General features: G+C 32.1%; 1 protein-coding gene and 1 long non-coding RNA gene across 3 annotated transcripts; both read left to right on the forward strand.

Annotated features, from left to right (window-relative positions):
- Positions 1-1,616: 1,616 nt before the first annotated feature.
- Positions 1,617-2,367, forward strand: LOC145820534 (uncharacterized). The gene is made up of 2 exons (XR_014362267.1): positions 1,617-1,719; positions 1,812-2,367. It is a non-coding gene; the product is annotated as an uncharacterized LOC145820534 (long non-coding RNA).
- A 5,118-nt stretch (positions 2,368-7,485) lies between these two features.
- On the forward strand, positions 7,486-14,921 carry LOC114274248 (malate dehydrogenase, cytoplasmic). Of its 2 annotated transcripts, none has more exons than XM_028216138.2 (7): positions 7,486-7,762; positions 11,847-12,005; positions 12,176-12,351; positions 12,987-13,264; positions 13,945-14,080; positions 14,200-14,311; positions 14,615-14,921. In XM_028216138.2, the coding sequence occupies exons 1-7, from the start codon at positions 7,720-7,722 to the stop codon at positions 14,707-14,709; spliced, it is 999 nt and encodes a 332-aa protein (XP_028071939.2). In that variant the 5' UTR covers positions 7,486-7,719; the 3' UTR covers positions 14,710-14,921. The 2 variants fall into 2 exon arrangements, with proteins under 2 accessions (XP_028071939.2, XP_082772661.1); XM_082916535.1 differs by lacking the exon at positions 7,486-7,762 and adding an exon at positions 10,596-10,875.
- Positions 14,922-16,723: the final 1,802 nt, after the last annotated feature.

The raw sequence follows: 16,723 nt of genomic DNA on the forward strand, positions 1-16,723 counted from the left end.
GTTGTAGCAACAATTTTTAATTTTGATACTTGTAAAAGGGCTCTTGCGGAGATGGTGGTCATTGATGAGTTGCCATTTAGATTTATGGGGGGTGTTGGGTTTAGAAGATTTTGTAATGTCATGCAACCCAAATTCACTCCAATTCCCTCTCGTCAAACCATATCTAGAGAAGTGCTCAATATATTCAAGAATGAAAGGGATAAATTAAAGAAGGCCATGAAGGGTCGTAGAATTTGCTTTACTACGGACACTTAGACATCTATTCAGAATTTGTGTTACATGTGTTTGACTGCTCATTTCATTGATGATAACTGGAAACTTCAAAAAAGAATTATAAATTTTCAACAAGTTGAGGATCACAAAGGAGAAACATTGGGTCAAAAAATTGAGTCGTGTTTGATTAAGTGGAACATTGAAAACATATTCACCTTAACAGTTGATAATGCTAGTTTTAATAATCTTACCATTCAATATTTGAAAACGAAAACCAAAGATTGGAAGGGGACTATTTTGCAACATGAGTTTATTTATATGCGTTGTTGTGCACATATTCTTAATCTCGTTGTGAGTGATGGGTTGAAAGAAATGGATGATTCCATTGCCAACATTAGACTTGCGGTGAGATATGTGAAGTCTTCTCCTCATAGGCATGATGTTTTTAAGAAGTGTGCGGCCACACTCAAACTTGATTCAAAAGCTCTTGTATGCCTAGATGTACCAACTAGGTGGAACTCTACCTATTTGATGTTAGAGGCCGCCGAAAAGTATGAGAAGGCTTTTAACCGATTGAAGTTTGTGGATTCCAACTTTGAACCTTATTTCAAGGATGTTGATGGTGGCATACGAAGAGGTCTGAATGAGTTGGATTGGAAAAAGTGTAGAATTTTTTTGAGGTTTCTAAAATTATTTTATGTTGCAACTAAGAAATTTTCGAGGTCTCTCTTTGTTACTTCTAATGCTTTTTACAAAGAGATGTTTGTTATTGAAAGCAAAATTAACCAATTAATTTTGGAGGAGGATGATACTTTGAGCACAATGGAAAAGATATGAAGCTAAAGTTTAGCAAGTATTGGGGGGATGAAAGTAAAATCAATTTGTTGTTGTATGTTGCGGTGGTTCTTGATCCTACCAAAAAAATGACATACTTGGAGTTTTGTTTTTCCAATTTATTTCTTAGAGATAATAGGAAGGTGGAAGAGATGGTAGACAAGGTTAAAAGTTGCTTAAGTCGTTTGTATAGCCATTATGTCACACTTTATCCTTCAAATGAGAAACTTCCAAGTGTGAGTGAAGTTGTGAATATGGTGGAAGACGATGATGATGATGATCCCTATTCTTTAGTTGACTCCCAATTTAATTCCTATTTGGAGGGGCAATGCACTAGTGGATCTAAGTCGGAATTAGAACAATATTTATCCGAGGTTAAACATTTTGCAAAGAATCAAACATTTGAGATTTTGGATTATTGGAAGGTGAATGCAACCAAATATAGGATGTTATCACAACTTGCAAAGGATGTGTTGGCCATGCCTATTTCTACCGCTGTATCGGAGTCGGCTTTTAGTATGGGAGGGCGTATTCTTGACCCATTTCGTAGTTCACTCTCGCCTTCTATGGTTGAATCTCTTGTATGTACTCAAAATTGGCTTCGAAGCAACCTTCCAATTTCTCTTCGAAAGGCGATGGATGATGTGGAAGAATTTGAGCAATATGACTCGGGTAAATGAGAATTTATTTATCGTTATTTTTATTTGTATTATTCATTTTCTAATGTAAGTTTTATTAATCTTTTCTTGTTGACTTCTAATTAGGTACTTTGGAGTCAAGCTCATCTTCAACTTCAACCTATAATGTTGATGCTATAATTGATGTCTAATATCCATTTGCTCATTTGTAATTTTTTCATATACTCAACACATTTTCTTACTATATTGAGATGCAATATATAGACATTTGTTTATCTTTTCATTTCTTACTATAATTGAAGATTAAAGTTTATATTTTTTCAATTTGTTTTTGTGCAGGGTTCATCAACCAAATGCATGGAATTAGAATTGGAATTTGTGAAAGTTGAATTGGATGTGATTCATGAAGATGAAGTTTGATATCTTTGAAATGTTTTAATTTTATTTCATGGGTTTGTATTGAATGAAGTTTGACAACAATTTTTTTTTTAATTGCGTTTTGGTTTTGGATGAATGTAAGTTAATGAATTTTTATTTTTTTTGCATTTTGGATGAATGTAAGTTAATGAAGAATTACTTCTTTTTTTTTGGGGGGGCGTTAGGAATGATGAATGTTGAATTTTCAATGTAGGATTTTTTTATTTGGGTTATGAATGATGAATCTAGGATGAATGCAAGTTAATGATAGAATGTAGATTTTGAATGATTTGTCTAGGTTATGAATTGAATTTGTTGTGCTTTTTATTTTATAAGTTTTTTATAAGTTTTAATTCATTAATTATTAATGTTGGAGCATTTTAGAAAATATGAGAAAAAAGGTCCAAAATAAAGATTGACAAAATGGGAGAAAGAAAAGGTTTAAAAATAAATTTTTGAAAAAAAAGTTCAATCCGCAAACCGCCCGCAACCGCTCGCACATCCGCGAACCCTATCTGCACAAACCACAAACCGCATTGCGGGCGATTGCGGGTTGACTTTTCCCTAAACCGTATAGATGCGACCGGGTCCAGACCGAACCGCAAACTGTCCCAAACCGAACCGCGGACACCCCTAGTGATGTGGTTCCTTCAAATTAACTTGGCATGTGTGTTCATGGTGAAAGTCTTAAAAACCGGGCATATACATGGGTGCCGATTCTCGTGGATGATTTTTTTGTGAAATGGCAATAGTAGTGCTTGTATAACCTACGTTTACATTGGTGCCGGTTTACAGTTTCCTACAGACGAAATTTCCGTGAAAGGTTGTATTTGGTTAGAAATTTAAAGTGTGTTATATTCACCGCCCTGTTACTAATATTAAGAGATTATTTCATGAATTAATATATAATCTGGCATTGTATTGTTTTGAGATGGAAATGTGGAATTGTTTTACAAGGACATTGCATATGCATTCACCTTATGACTTCATTAAGATTCATACATTGTGTTGTAGTATCTCTACTGGGCTTTATGCTCACCCCAGGTGGTTAAAAATATTTTTCAGGTGTATATGTGTGGATGTGGACAGTGACGTAAAGTTGCGTTCGGAACCGTATAGGGTGGTTCTTGTATTTGTAGGCCATGGGCTATTTACTTGCTTTATTAGGCCATGTGTCATTCTTGTAAATGTTACACCCTTTGTATATAATGTAAGCCTATGGGCATTTTAACTTGATGACTAACATCGTTGTATGTTTAGTAAAATGAACATTCATACGACCTAGATGTTGTATATAGGATGTATGAATTGGAAGAACTCATTTACTGTATGACTCTATAGCATTCATTCACATGAGAGATGTTGCTTTGATATATTTTATTGTTTTTTTTGTTTATCGGTTGTGGATTTATTCACGTGGGCTGGACCGTGTAAATTCGGAGCGTGACATAAGAGATCATCCCAACACCGCACATAAGAAAGCAAAAAATGAATTTATTCACATATTTTTTTAATGAGTGAATAATATATAAAATACAGTTCTGTTTTGTAGCTCGAAACTTTGTGGCTCGACTGTGGCTCGACACCAAAACGACGTCGTTTTGGTGTCTTCTTCTATTTTTTTTTTCTTTTTTTCCTTTCTTCGCGTTTTTCTGAAAAAGTCCACAAAGACCCAAATTTTTTTCATCTTCATCAATATATCATCACAAATTTTCAGATTATGAACATCTTCATCAACATCATCACAAATCTGGAAAATCAGGAAAATCACCCACACAAATCAAACCCAAACCCACACACACACACACACACACAACAGCAGCAGCAAAATCACCCACACACACACACAATTTTTCTGTGTTTTTCTGATGAAGAGGAAGAAGAAAAGGCAGAAGAAGAAGAAAAAAAAATGCCGAGAAAACAGATCTGGCCGATCAAAAAAAATATCTGATCTTCCTACCTTCAGATCTGGATCTTCACGAACACATCTTCATTAACAATTTTTTTTTAAAAAAAATTCAGATCCAGAAAAAAAAAAAGAGAGAGAGAAAACAGATCTGCCGGTGTGGCAGTCGCCGGTGATGGCGAGGGTAGAGTGGAAGAGGAAGATCAGATCGTGGAAGAGGAAGGAAGATCAGATCGGCTCCGCCCTTTCTCCCTTTCTCTCTCTTTCTTCTCTCCTCTCTCTCTTTCTCCCTTCTTCCCTCTCTTTCTCCCTTTCTTCTTGCGTTTCTTCTTGCGTTTCACAGATAAAAGAGAAAAAAAAAATCGAATCAAAACGGCGACGTTTTGATTTCGAGCCATTTTCGAGCCTCGAGGTTTCGAGCTACCAGCCATTTCTCTATAAAATATGATTGATTAAAAAATACAAACATATTTTCAAAATAGATTAATTCTATATAAAATGATAAGTTCTATTATTTTACACCAATAAAAAATATATATTGTTCACAATAAGATTGAACTCATGATGGTATGGGTTCCTAGGCACTTTTGATTTACTTGCTTTGGCAAGGAAATACTTTTTTAATAGAAAGCATTTTTTATGAAAATAATAATTTTTATAGAAAATATTTTCATATATTTAGTTGCAACTGTAAAACTAATGTATTAGTTATAGTGTTAGCGATGATGATGAGGTGGTAGAAGGTGGTGGTGAAGTGATGGAGAAGGTGGTTACGGTAATGGGTTGTGGTAACATGGTAACATTGAGTTTGGATAACATTCACTTTTAAAAGTAGAAAGGAGTTTGACCTTTTAAAAATAAAAATAAAAAAGTTTTGTCGTGCAAACTTATTTTTCATTGAGTATGAAAAAAATTCTTTATTATTTCATTTTTTGAAAATGAGGACAACATATTTTGAAAAATAATTTCATTTAATTAAAATTAAAGTGAAAGCAGTTAGAGAATAAATTGGAATGGTTGGTCTTGAATCAAACTATATGTATAACACTCTGTTTGTTTGGACAAAAAATATTTTTTTTTGTATTTTCTAATGTTTGGTATAATGAAAAACAAAAGTTAACAGAAAATATTTTTCATGATCAACAGAAAACAAGTACATAATATTTTTTACTTTAAAAAATGTTTTTCAGACTAAAATCTTACCAAAGTCAACACACTACCACTGTCACTCTTACCTCCACCACCACACCATCATCACCATCGCTATCGCTATCACAATCACCTCCGCCACCACCTCGGCACCATGACCACCACCACTACCAAACATTAAAAAAAAAAAAAAAAAAAAAAACATAAAACATTTTCGTAAAAAAAAAATCATAGAAAATATTTTCCATTTGAAATATTTTTTGCCCTAACAGACGGAGCATAAACAGGGAAAAACTATAGGGGGTCATAGCTCTCCTGTTTTTGTGAAAAATATTGTTTATCATAGTATTTTAAAAATATATACCATTTTATACATAAAATGGCTCTTCGGTATAAAAAATATATATCTCATTATTCATTCTTCTTCCATCTTACATTCTCTTTCTATTTTGCACAAAAAAAACTTTTTCATACTATACTACAACATATAAGAGTTGTAAAGAGCAAATTTTTGATCTCTAAAAGTGAAAATTTGTTGTAAAAGATATTTATGGACCAATTTTTATCGTCGTGAGAATAGTAACTAAAAAGTCGTCTCGAAAAGTAAAAAAGAGGCTTTTAGTGACAAAATTTAAAAAATCACACTAATAAATAGACTTTTAAAGACAAAATAATTCGATCTCAAAATGATTTATTTTTTAAGACAAAAAAATTGGTCCCAAAAGGATAATAATTTATCATTAATGTCTAAATTTCGTTACTAAAAATATAATAACGATACTTTTGCAACAAAAATATTTGGTTCTTAAAAAATAATTTTGTCCCTAAATTTTGGTCTCTAAAATTTTAATTTTTTGTAGTGCTATTAGAGATTGCTTCTATGGTATATAATTTTTTATTTATTTATGTATATATACAATTTATATATCATATTCTATATACATGTGTATTTGTGTATATGGTGAAAAAATTATTGTTCTTTTGGCTCCTCCGATAATAAAATCCTAGTTCCGTCCCTAAGTGCAAGTGTAACTAAAGCTTGTTGATTAGGTATGTGTTTGGATTTGTGTTTTAGAAACACAAACCCAAACACATATCTAATCAAAAAATAAAAAATCACACAAACTCAACACAATGAAATCTTTCAATACTTGACAGTTGGAGTGAACAATGGCAACTGAGCTGTTGGAGCACGATAGTTTGAGTGGTCGGAGCGAGAAATGGGAACAAAGAAATGGAGAGAGAAATGGGCAAAGAGAGTTTAAAATCAAGAGGAGAGAGCGAGAGAGGGGGGGTTGTGTGCAGGAGTGTAAAAATGGCTCGCAGCCCGTGGGTGGCCTGGCCCGTTTAGGCCTGAGTTCGAGCCCAGCTCGAGCCCCTAGGCCTGGGCCTGAGCCATCATTTTGAAATCCGGCCCGCCTGAGGTCCAATGTCTTTTTTAGTGAAAAATAATAAAATTTTAGTAGAAAAAATATAAAAAAATGATCAGGCCCACCCAAGCCCGAGACCAGGCCTAGGCCACCCCCACCGCCCGGCCTAAATACCCAGGCCTGGGCAGGATTTTTTAGCTCGTGGGCCTGAATTTTGACAGGAGCCCGCGAAACTCGACATGGGCCGGGTTTGATTTACATCCCTAATTGTGTGGTAGGTGGGAGGCTAACATTTTTAGATATGTATCAGAGAGAGAGAGAAAGAGAGAGAGAGAGTGTGTGTTTAGGCGAAACCAAGTGTTTGGTACACTTGATAGAATTGATCTTAGGATTGATATTAGTCATTGATATAAAATATATTTCTAATATATTTTGATATATTTTTAAAAACTCTTCTATCTGGCTTTGTTTGCTTTTTAGGTTAAGATTTACAAAAAGAAAAAATAGGCTAAAAGTTAATAAGATAAAATATCACATCAAATCTATAATTATTTTACTTTTTTTTTTTATAAATATTATATTTAATTACCAAAAAATCTAATTATTTTATTAAATATAAATATTTTAACCTATTAAAATAATTTATTAAAACAACCAACTTTCTAAACAAGCAAATTATACTTCTATTTTCGCTAAATTTTGTTATTTGTTTTCCCATTTCAAGGTCCCGTCCCACCCGAATTCATGAAAAAGTAAGGAGGCCACGGGGATGGTGCATGAAAACGAACTTCCAAGGATTGGCGTTTTGCTTTTGAGCAATGCTAGATATCATAAAAAAAAACTTTCATGAAAATGATCATAAAAGATTTATGATCTTTGGATAACACTTGAAATAAAGCACCACATACTAATCAAGATATTCTAAAAGTCATAAATCATTTTCATGAAATTTTTTTTCATGATCCCTAGTTTTTCTCTTTGCTTTTTGTCTGTAACTGTAAAAGCTGCTGTCTCTCATTCTCTGTAACTTCCAAGGATCACCCTTAACCCTATCCCTATCGCTATCCCCTCGTATTTCGTCACCCTTCGATTTTCTCAATCTTCTCTCCCTATCTCTTTACGACTATTATATATATACACACACACATTGAATCTTCTGCTCCATACTCTCTTTCTCTCTCTCTCTGCGACAATGGCGAAAGATCCAGTCAGGGTTCTCGTCACCGGCGCCGCTGGTAATCTCTCTCTCTCCCCCCCCCTTGTTTTTCACATATACATACATAATGTCATATATACAAACATACAAATCTGAATCTGCATTTGGAATGAGAGATTGGATTGCTAATTGGTGCATTGGCTTAAAAAAATGTTTAACCCTCGTTTAGCAACAAATTATTATAGGAACTTTTTTATTTTTTTACTAAAAGATGATAAAATAGAGAGAATGACATGACAACCAGTTTTTTTTAACTAAAACATATAATTGTCAAATAACAAGGCCTTAGTATGAAATTATTTTTTTAACTAAAACATATAATTGTCAAATAACAAGGCCTTAGTATGAAATTATTATTCTAGGGATATGATAAACGGGATAAGTGTCCCTTCATACCTCATCTTTCTATATCTTTTCATATATATACATATATATTTTAATCCAGACCCGTATGAATGATTCAAATTATTTATTTCGTAAGTCTTACAATCAAAGTATTCATACAAAAAACTTCATCAGAAAATTATAAATATAAAAATAAATCGTAATTTGTTTTATGAAATGAATGGTAAGCAAATTTAAACCATCTACTTTATAAAATAAAATGAGATTTTTTCCCCATGTTTATAGTTGTCCAATCAGCTCCAAAATATATATATATATATATAGTTATTCGATTAGATTAATTTTTTGCATGGATGACATTCATTGCGGGGCCTACAAGATAGATCATCAATGCAGATTCGAATTAAAACCCATAAAAAGAATATAAACAAGTATGGAGAGGAGCTTATCCAACTCGGTCTTTTATTTGAGTTTTCAAACACAAATTTTGATTTTTTTAGGACAAATTATACATGTGCTTTCACTAAAATCTCAGTTTGGTCCATTTATTTTTATTTGTAGCATTTAAGCTAACAAAAATTGAAAGTCTAAGTGTAAAGTGAGATTTAGTAAAAGTGTAAGGGTCTTATGAGACAACAAAAATGCCACACATTATTCAAATAACAAGTTTCGTCAACTTTGTTAAGGGTAGACGGATTGAAGGCTCAAATTGTAACTTAACTTAAAGTGTAAGAGGGTTGATTGATACAATTAAAAATGAAGGGATAAAGTGAGATTTTGATTAAATTATAAAGGTAGGTATAATTAATCTATTTTATTTTTTATTTTATGTGTTTTATTGTTTTTAACATTTTTTTTTGTCCGGTTTTAGTCAATTTTTTTTAAAAAAAATTTCTAATGGACATAACTTTGATGCACCTAGACACCAAAAAATAAAATATTTGTGAAGAAATATAAAAAAAAATCAATAAATACAAAAAAAAATTATGAACTGAATTTTTATGTTTTCTTTTGTATTTAGTGGAATTTTTAAAGTTTTTTTTACAAATATTTTAATTTTTAGGTCCATCTAAAAAGTAAAAAATTAAAGATGACAAAATATGAAAAATAAAAAGATCATTATAAAATTCCCATAGAGAGGGGTGGGATTCACAATCCTTATTATAAATAGTCAAAAGATCATTATAACCTCATCTTACAAAAATAATAAAGCTATTTTTTTAAACAAAAGGTTTTTTATTTTTATTTTTTTTATAGATAATTTTATAAATTTAATCTCAACAACTAAATGCACAAACAAATATAATTTATTCTACGTCGCTAACCTAATATCACCACACTAGTATTCTATAACTCTTAATTCCATTCAATCTAATCTAGTTTTTAAACATGGCGTCTAGGCATGTAAGGTTCTTTTCCTAGCAAAGAAGGAAGACATCTTTATCACCTCAAATTCATTGACACTTAACACATACACATAAGGAAAATGATACACAAAAACAAACGAAAATGCTATGTACAGAAAACTCATCCAAAAAAAAAAAAAATGAGAAATTGTATTGTTCATGTATAAGTGTTTAAACAAAACACACTTTGTGATTGATTTAAATAGTACAGTGAACTTTATATAAAGTGTAATGACTATATATTTAAAATAAAAGACCTCACTATTTGAATCAATCACAACTTGTTTTTGCTGACAATAGTAATTTTGAAAAAAAAAGGCTATGTAATAGCCACGGAGAGAATTGTCCAAAATTTGATGTAATATGTAGATTTTAAGTTTTTAAATTTGCTGTGGTGTGAATCACACTCAAAGTAAATTTGATCCTCACATTTTAAAATTTGGGCACCTTTCAAGCATGATTGTTTTTTAAATTGAGAGTAATAATCATAATAGATGTTTTGGTTTAACAAGGATCACAAATAGTTTATTTAGACAAGCGATCAAATTTAGCTCACACCACACAAAGTTTAAATCTAGGACATACATTCAAATTTTGGACAATTTTTTAAGTACATAATATTTCTGTGCATTATTATATAGGGAAAATTACACTTTACCCCCCTCAACTATCACCTTTTTTACTTTACCCCCTCAAACTAAAAATTGATACGATGTACCCCTTTCATCTTCTGAAAATTTTCAATCTAACCCTTATATCTCTGTTCTATTAGCAAAATTGATGAAAAAAGTGCATGTAATGTGCACATGTCTATGACAGATTTTTAAAAGGTATTTTTATCATAAATATGACATGTGCATGCACCTTTTCTGTCAATGTCATTAACATAATGGAGACATAAGGGTTAGATTGAAAACTTTTAGAAGATGAAGGGGTACATCGTATCAATTTTTAGTTTGAGGGGGTAAAGTGAAAAAGGGTGATAGTTGAGGGGGATAAAGTGTAATTTTTATACTTATATTATGTACTTTGCTTTGGACTGAGGATATAGGATACTGTTGCTTACAGACTTTGTATTGGCATTTGATTGCCTGCTGTGATGTGTTTGTATGGATACTTCATTTGCTTGGTCACTTGGTGTTATGTTATATATAAATGTGGTAAGGTATGGTTAGCTTATATTGGATAAATTTTATCAGAAACAGTTGTGGTTTGGTTTGTTCTTGTGAAAAAAAAAAAAAAATGGATCATTTGGAATTGGTTGAGAAGGTAGTTGTGGTTTCTGGTTGTCTGTATCTGTCATGGATGATCATCAGACATATATCAAGCTTCTTGAATGTGGAGAAGGAACCTATTACAGTATTAGTGACTGGTGCAACAGGCATGTTCATTTTATTTTTATGTTGGATTTAGTTTTTTTGTTTGTGAACTTTGCAATACTTTTGGTTGTTGTATGAATATAAATTATGACTACAACAAATTACGGTTTTAGAGACAAATTTAGGGACAAAATTACTTTTTAGGGATGAAAAATCTTAGTTGCCAAAAGTATCATTGTTGTATTTTTAGAGACAAATTTGAACATTTAGTAATGAATTACTACTATCCTTTTTGGAGCAAAATTTTCATCTCAAAAAGTAAACCTTTTGGCATGATATTGTTGTGTCTAAAAGTGCATTTATTAGCAACATTTTAAAATTTTGTTGCTAAAGGTCTTTTTTTTTTTTTTTCTTTTACTTTTCATGATGGCCTGCAGTTAGTCTCCTAATGTTTTATTGTAACAAAATTTTCCCTTTTGTGGGTCTCTAAAACTCTTAGATCGCTGAATATACTAATGTAGTGTTTGGTTCAGTGTGTAATGTGGCTGGAATGGAATGGTCATTTCGTCAGAATCTCATTTTGGTTCGGTAAACAGAAAAGAATTTACATTTGAAATGTAAAATGGAATTATCATTCACCAATTTAGGCAAATGGTCATTCTTTTGGGAGGTTAAGGAATATAATCATTCCATTCCTAAATAAAATCATTTCAACCAACCAAACTCTACTGAAAGGTCATTCATGAATTGATTCAATTATTTGATCTGTTTGAATGTGATTTCTAAAGATGAGCTTCTGTTTCAAGTTTTTCTTTCTTTTTTTGGGTGTGTGTGTCGGAATTTATCCCTTGATTATCAAAATTCGAAGACTGCCCAATGCAAGTCAAGCATGCAAATCCCATTTAAAAATTTTGCACTTTTTCTCTTCATTTTGCCTTATTACTGAATTTTATTTTATTTTTGCATTTGTTGCAATTTGAAATGATTTTGTAAGGTGATCATTAATATTTGTTATTATAAACTTGTTGCACAGGACAAATAGGTTATGCACTTGTTCCAATGATAGCTAGAGGGGCCATGCTAGGTCCAGATCAACCTGTAATTCTTCACATGCTTGATATTCAACCTGCTGCAGAGGCCTTGAAAGGGGTGAAAATGGAACTGGTTGATGCTGCCTTTCCTCTTCTTAGGGGTATTGCTTCTAATTGTCCTTTTAAGTCTATCTATATTAGACAATCCTAAAAATTAAAAAATCTTTAATTGAGTTTAAAAAAAGTTCTTTAAAGACAAAAATTAGCCAACTCAACAAAATTGAACAATTAGACTCTTGTTAATTCACAAGATTGATATATGGTTGAACAGGTATTGTTGCCACTACGGATGTTGTTGAAGCTTGTAAAGGTGTTAACATTGCGATCATGGTCGGAGGATTCCCCCGGAACAAAGGAATGGAGAGGAAGGATGTGATGTCAAAAAATGTATCCATTTACAAGGCTCAAGCTTCGGCTTTGGAGAAGCATGCTGCTCCAAATTGCAAGGTCAGATAAGTTTATTGAAATTGGTCATTCTATTACATAGATTCGGTACAAGTATGAGGTGTGAGTGTGTATCCGAATGTATTGTATGATATTTTGGCATAAGATGTTGAAAATTATTAGGAATATAACAAAAATTATATGGTATTTAGGGGGGGAAATGGATTTCTATCTCTTAACAATATCAGAGGCATTCATCTTGAAGATGGCTCTTGATTTAGGTGTTTCAACTATCATGGCTATATTAGCCTAGATACATTTTATGTACAATTTTTTCTGTCAGAATAGACTTTCCCTGATATTATGTGTTTTTGCAAGTCCTTTTCAATTTGTACTTTCTATTAACCTTATTGGCAAAAATGCCAAATCTTTGTTATGTTTAAAGATATAGATAAGACTGCGTACATTTGACCCTGCACTAAAATAATTGTTGGTGCAATAATTTTAGAACGGTGGTTTTAGTACATTTTAAACCTCAAAAACACAATCAATTGGGTGCTTTAAGGTTTAACCACCATTGCAGGATTGTAGTACCAAAAATTATTGCAAAGAATCCTACTCCATTGGTGGGAGCCTTGTGCACTGGAACTGTCCTTTCTTCACAGTTAAACCATTTCTTGGTGATTCCTCCTATGCAGGTGCTAGTGGTTGCTAACCCAGCTAACACCAATGCACTCATCTTGAAAGAATTTGCCCCTTCAATTCCAGAGAAAAACATCACATGCCTGACAAGGCTTGATCATAACAGAGCCCTAGGCCAAATATCAGAGAGGATACACGTTCATGTTGGAGATGTGAAGAATGTGATCATATGGGGTAATCACTCTTCAACTCAATATCCTGATGTCAATCATGCAACTGTTAACACCGGTACCGCACATAAGCCGGTTAGAGAACTTGTTGGTGACGATAATTGGTATGGTACATCTAATATCCTATCGTACCTTTTAAATTTTCCAACTGTAATGTCCTATGCTCTCAATCGTAGGAGAGTATTTTGGGCACACAACTCGAGTGACTCAAGTCTAGCCTAAAAAATTTTAGATCTTGGGTAGTATAATTTCAAAATTGATTTGGGCTTCCGTTAAAATTTGTTAACTGGAATTAAATTCAAAACAGTGCCTCTGAGCAAGGTTCTCACAACCTGAGCAACCTGAAATTCATTGTTGATATAAATCATATATAATAAACATAAATTAATATAAAGTAATGAATATTTTCTCACAATTTGAATGAAATCATATTATGTATACATAAATTAATTTTCTTATTATGTTTCATGTTTTTACTTTTTGAGATAATTTGTTTATGCATCAGTTTAAGACAACCATGATAAATATTTTGTTTTTGAATTTGGGCAACTATCGCCTAGCTCAAATTCTTTAATTTAAATTCGAGCTCAGACTTGGGCATACAAGTTTGCGCAGAGGTTAGGCTCGGGCTTGATAGACCCCTTTAAACTTTCATTTTGCAACTAAAGAAAGACAATTAGGCAAGCTTGTTTAAAAGGCATCCCCGTATTCCCTCCCAACCTAGTAATCTATGTAACTGTTCAGATTTGTTTTACCAACAGCCCTCCATTTCTGAATGTCTCAGGCTAAAAACAGAGTTCATCACCACCGTGCAGCAGCGAGGTGCAGCCATCATCCAAGCTCGGAAGCTATCCAGTGCATTATCTGCTGCAAGCTCTGCTTGTGATCACATACGCGATTGGGTTCTTGGAACTCCAAAGGTTGAATTTTATGTTGCAATAATCTATTTCTTGTTCTTCTTTCTATACTACATTATTTGCATCTACTTATTTACTTCCTTTGCTTCTTTTTTTTGTTATTTTTTTCTTCAACAATTTAGGGAACATGGGTTTCAATGGGAGTGTATTCTGATGGATCTTATGGTATCCAACCTGGCCTTATTTACTCTTTCCCCGTTACTTGCGAGAATGGAGATTGGTCAATTGTGCAGGGTAAGTTTTTTGATGTTTTATAAAATGCAATGTGTCAAGCAGCATTACATTCATCATGGTAGAGTGTGGGCTCCATTCATCATAAATGCATTGCTGCCGTGCCAACGTTGCATTTTGTAATAGAAAAAATTATGGGTTTTTTAATTTGCAAATTCATCCTCAATTAGTTAAAAAATGAAATTGGCTGATATTATTTTGGCTGTGTATGTTGCATATTATTATACTTTGATATGGTAATAAAAGGGTGTTCAAATTTTATAGTATTGCAAGTTGTGTTATTAATTAAACTAATTTGCATGGCAGGGCTCAAGATCGATGAGTTTTCAAGGGGAAAGATGGATGCCACGGCAAAAGAGCTCATGGAGGAGAAATCATTGGCCTATTCATGCCTCAAGTGACAACATGCTCGGATTTCCTTCAAAGAACAAAACACAATAGAGACAGATGCCAATAAATTCATGAAATTTTAATTTGGTTATGCGATTAATAAGCTGCCTGCCCTGGTGATGCAGTGCTCTTTCAGAGTTTCTAACTCTCATCTCTCTCGCATCAAAATATGTATGATTTGGTATATTGATGTTATCAATGTGATTTGGTATGTTTATGTTCATCACAGTTGGGCTGCTTAACAATTCACTGTTGTAGATTTGTGAGGCAGTTGACATATGTGTGCTCAAGCAACACCATTGGCTTATTGTCTAGTAATTATTCAATAGGCTTGAAATATGACCAATGAGAAATATTAGAGACACCACCCATTGATTGCCTAAAACTTCATGCTCTTGCAAAAAGCCTTTTTGAACCTATAAAACAAATCCTAAACCTTGAATTTGCATAAACTGTGCCTGTGGCGGGTCTTAAGACTCCTTAAATTCTCCAAAGTTTAGATTTGAATTTGAAACAAGCTCAATCCTTATTTATTAGCTAGAGTTTCTAAGTTTTATATGAAAAGTGATGAGTTTGAATCTTAAGAGATGGATCAATAATTAAGGGATTGTTTGGGATGTCCTAAATAAGTGCACTTTTTGACTTTTTAGACTAAAAAGTTGAGGAAAAAAATATGGTTGTTTGGGTTAACTTTTTTGACTTTTTATGAAAAAATGTGTATTAAAAAATTGTATAAATTAGTGTGTAGGGAAAAATTAGAATTGGGAATTATGCAGCCGTAATTTTTGACTTTTGGTGAATAATGATAGCTTTTAACTTTTTGAGTAACTTTTTGACTTTTTAACTTTTTTTTAACTTATCAAACTTGGCCTAAATGTTTCATTCTTTAACTCTTTTGATTCTAACTTGATTAATACATCTAGTCTATGTCGATGAGAGGATAATATGTACTTTGGAATTAGTAAACTCATGACCAAAAATAATGATTACATGTGGGATAAGAGGAGTACAAGGGTGAATAACAATTGTGACAAAAATTTACAAAAGGGCCAAAATGTTTGTGGGTACTAAAAACTTACATCCCACTTTTTTTGTCAATAATTTGAGTTTTCTATGTTAAAATGTTATTCCTTATAATTTGACATAACAAACTCATGCTATGTATGGATTTAAGATTTGTTGAGACAAAGAAAAATAAAATTATTTGTTCATATTTCTATCACTAATTAAATAAAATAAAAATAAAATAAAATTTTGGGTAAATAAAGCCTTAAGATTGACAAAATAATCTATTGTATTGATGTTAATATTGAGTCATACCTTTCTTATGTGGAGATTCTTTTTTATCCCTTTTGAAATTTTTTTTGTATTCTGATATATTAATATACTTTATTAAACGATTTATTATTGAATGTGAAATTTATTAAGTCTTATATTTTTTCATTAAAAAATATTGTCGAGTCGTTTGAGCTGTAATAATAATAGGCCATTACAATTTTTTAATATTACAGCATGACAATAATTTTTTTTATAATACCTTGATTAAAATTGGTGGCAAGCACAATTAAGTTAAAAGATTGACAAGTGGACTATTTATGCTGTGTTTGGTTAGGGGATTTAGGAGGGGATTTGGAAACGGAAATGGAAAAGGTAGGTGAAATGTGAATAAATCATACTTATATTTCACATAGTTTCACACGCTTTTTCCCTTTCTCTTTCCAAATCCCTCTCCAAATCCCCAAACCAAACACAGCATTAAGGCTTACGACAACATAAACTTCTTGGGCTCATATATCTGACGTTGGTGTTTGTTGGTTTTTTCGTAAATTTCTTTTAAAAAAAGTTTAGAAAAATTTACGATTTTACTTGACTAGACCAATAGAAAAAATAATATTAATTTAAATTTTTTATAAAAAATTCAAAATGGTCAAATTAATTATTTTTAATTTTTTAAATTCATCATCGAAAAAGTAAATTTCTTTTATGTAATTTAAATTCAATGTTATTATTATTTTTTATTTTTGT

The sequence above is a fragment of the Camellia sinensis genome, chromosome 2, assembly GCF_055761805.1.
Source record: "Camellia sinensis isolate YWXY chromosome 2, ASM5576180v1, whole genome shotgun sequence".
NCBI lineage: Eukaryota > Viridiplantae > Streptophyta > Magnoliopsida > Ericales > Theaceae > Camellia > Camellia sinensis.